The sequence below is a fragment of the Caretta caretta genome, chromosome 1, assembly GCF_965140235.1.
Source record: "Caretta caretta isolate rCarCar2 chromosome 1, rCarCar1.hap1, whole genome shotgun sequence".
Classification (NCBI taxonomy): domain Eukaryota; kingdom Metazoa; phylum Chordata; order Testudines; family Cheloniidae; genus Caretta; species Caretta caretta.
The window spans coordinates 98660190-98663431 of record NC_134206.1 but is presented as its reverse complement, the minus strand read 5'-3'; the positions used below and the strand labels follow the sequence as shown (position 1 = coordinate 98663431).

Here is a 3242-nt window from a genome sequence, read left to right as displayed (position 1 = left end):
ATTCAAAAAAGTTACTACTATTAAATTGGGTAGTTATACTGAAGGACTTGATGATGTTTCAGACCCAAAGCAGCCTTTATTACAAGTATTTTAACAGACTCTTGTGTTTCGAACTGTGAAAGTCCCTTATATAGTGATATGGTTAACATGCTGCATTAACTTATTAGTGAAAACTAAACATTTTTCTTTTCTTTACCATTTGCTAAAGCAGTAAGAAAATGGCCATGAATACAACTGAAGGCTTAGCCAACTTAACTTCGTTGCAAAGCCATGCAGTTGCTTTCACAAACTGTACCGATATAGATGTCCTTCTGAAGAATTTCTATCTCCCTCCTATGTACAGCATAATCTTTCTGGTGGGCTTCCCAGGGAATATTATTGCAATTTCTGTATACAGGTTCAAGATAAGGTCCTGGAAGAACAGCACCATCATTATGTTGAACTTGTCCTTCACAGACCTACTGTACTTAACAAGCCTTCCTTTCCTGATACATTACTATGCCAGTGGAGACCACTGGGTCTTCGGAGACTTCATGTGTAAGTTTATCCGTTTTGGCTTCCACTTCAACTTATATAGCAGCATCCTCTTCCTCACTTGCTTCAGCATCTTTTGCTACTTCGTGATTGTCCATCCAGTAAAGTTCTTCTCTATTCAGAAAAGGAGATGGGCAGTGGTAGCTCGTGCTGCAGGTTGGGTGATTTCCCTAGTGGCTGTCAATCCTGGCAATTTTTTAATCACCTCAAGGGAGAACCAAAACAAATCCATTTGCCTGGACCTCACTAGTTCTGAAAACCTGGACACTATTAAGTGGTATAACTGGCTTCTGTCTGGGTTAGCCTTCTACCTGCCACTAGTGGTTGTGACTCTGTGTTACACTGTCATTATCTACACTTTGACTAGAGGGCCTCATACTCCTGCTTGTTACAAGTAGAAGGCTCACAGACTTGCCATTCTCCTCTTGGTGATCTTTTATGTGTGCTTCCTACCCTTTCATGTCTTTAGGGGCGTTCGGATAGAATTACGACTTCAACCAGTTAGCTGCCACATTGAAAACCAAATCCACGCTGCTTACTTTAAACACAATGGGGGCCTCAATGTTGACCTCACAACACGAATACAATTTCCATGTTATCATTGATACAGTATCTTATTTAGTAGTCTGTGCCAAATGCCGCAGATGATGACGATTAAAAAGTTGAGTTACAAACATAGTTTATTATTTTGTTAGTCATTTAATAAAATAATACAAAAACTAACATGTCCTGAGCAGAGCCATTTCTTGATTAAGTAGGTAATATAAGTAATATATTAGGAAAAACTTTTTCACTAAGAGGGTGGTGAAACACTGGAATGCGTTACCTAGGGAGGTGGTAGAATCTCCTTCCTTAGAGGTTTTTAAGGTCAGGCTTGACAAAGCCCTGGCTGGGATGATTTAACTGGGAATTGGTCCTGCTTCGAGCAGGGGGTTGGACTAGATGACCTTCAGGGGTCCCTTCCAACCCTGATATTCTATGATTCTATGATAAGTACACAAAAACATTTTAATATGCATCACAGATGTTGAACTCTATAGTTTTGAGAGCATTTTAAACTTTAAAGCATCAAACACTGAAAACATTTTTACAAACAGTACTGCAAATCACTTAACATGTTTATTATTTTAGATTGCCCATTTTTATCACTGCAAATTTTTTATTAAAGTGTGGACTTTGCCTATTAGCCACTAGGTGGCAATCATGTATGTGTATGCCAGTGAGCCAGATACCTGGTTTCAGGAATGCACCTTTGATTCAAACTCAGAGAGGGTTACATGACAATGTAGGGTGATTAGCCACCACATGTTTCTTATGGTGCTAAAATACAATTAGTTCTAATTTATAAGAGAGGAGTTGTGCTGCATGGTGGCTTTACAACACTTTGCATATGTGACCTTGGCCAATGTATCTTTTTGAAAAGTATTGTTCATTTCAAAAAGAGCCTGCAGAAACATTATTGCCTACAGATGTTTATTTCATTTTCTGGTCTGTAAAAGTGAGAAAGGCAACATAGCAGATGCTCCTTCAAAACAGGGCTTGTTCCCACTGGTATGTCTGTTATTAGACTATCTAAATATTGTATTTCAGCAGCAAGAACGTTCTGTAGAATAGATCAAATTGTGGATTTCTCAGATGTAACTTTCCCCATGTTCCACTATAGGGAGATGGGCTGCTGTCCAGAATCCAAGTTGTGAAGTACAGTCTGCTGACATCATCAGGAACTGTAACGTTATGGGAGAAGCAGTAAGCCCTGGGAGGGTCTCATCCCCTAGCCTTGCTATACCTGACAGAATCAGTCCCTGTTCCCCTCTTCCTAGCCTACATGACTGGAAGCTTGGGACCTACATAAATTCAGGTACACGCCATAAGAAATGAGTGTCTTGGCATTACATTTTGTGACAGAATGTGAGGAATTTTAATTTAGATAAACTAATATATAAGAACATAAGAACGGCCCTACTGGGTCAGACCAAAGGTCCATCTAGCCCAGTATCCTATCTTCCAACAGTGGCCAGTGCCAGGTGCCCCAAAGGGAATGACCAGAACAGGTAATCATCAAGTGATCCACCCCCTGTTGCTCAATGCCAGCTTCTGGCAAACAGAGAGTAGGGACACCATTCCTACCCATCCTGGCTAATAGCCATTGATGGAACTGTTCTCCTTGAATTTATCTAGTTCTTTTTTGAACCCTGTTATGGTCTTGGCCTTCACAACATCCTCTGGCAAGGAGTTCCACAGGTTGATTGTGCATTGTGTGAAGAAATACTTCCTTTTATTTGTTTTAAATCTGCTGCCTATTAATTTCATTTGTGACCCCTAGTTCTCGTGTTATGAGAAGTAGTAAACAACACTTCCTCATCTACTTTCTCTACACCAGTCATGATTTTATAGACCTCAATCATATCTCCCCTTAGCCATCTCTTTTCCAAGCTGAAAAGTCCCAGTCTTATTACTCTCTTCTCATATGGAAGCCATTCTATACCCCTAATAATTTTTGTTGCCCTTTTCCGAACCTGTTCCAATTCCAATATATCTTTTTTGAGATGGGGTGACCACATCTGCACACAGATGTTGACTTTACTTTTTTTGTTTTTGGTACCAGGTCTTTTTCTTAACACAAATTACTTTCTTATCTTATACAATATCGCCCTTCACCAAAACCATACCCTGACACCAAAAAAAAACATTGGTTAGGTTTCCCAGGA

At 39.8% G+C, this 3242-nt stretch overlaps 1 protein-coding gene across 1 annotated transcript; it reads left to right on the top strand.

Moving 5' to 3' along the window:
• Nucleotides 1-218: 218 nt before the first annotated feature.
• LOC125622840 (2-oxoglutarate receptor 1) lies at nucleotides 219-1139 on the top strand. Its single transcript, XM_048821763.2, is given in 1 exon segment — nucleotides 219-1139. A coding segment is annotated over 1 exon segment (921 nt).
• Nucleotides 1140-3242: the final 2103 nt, after the last annotated feature.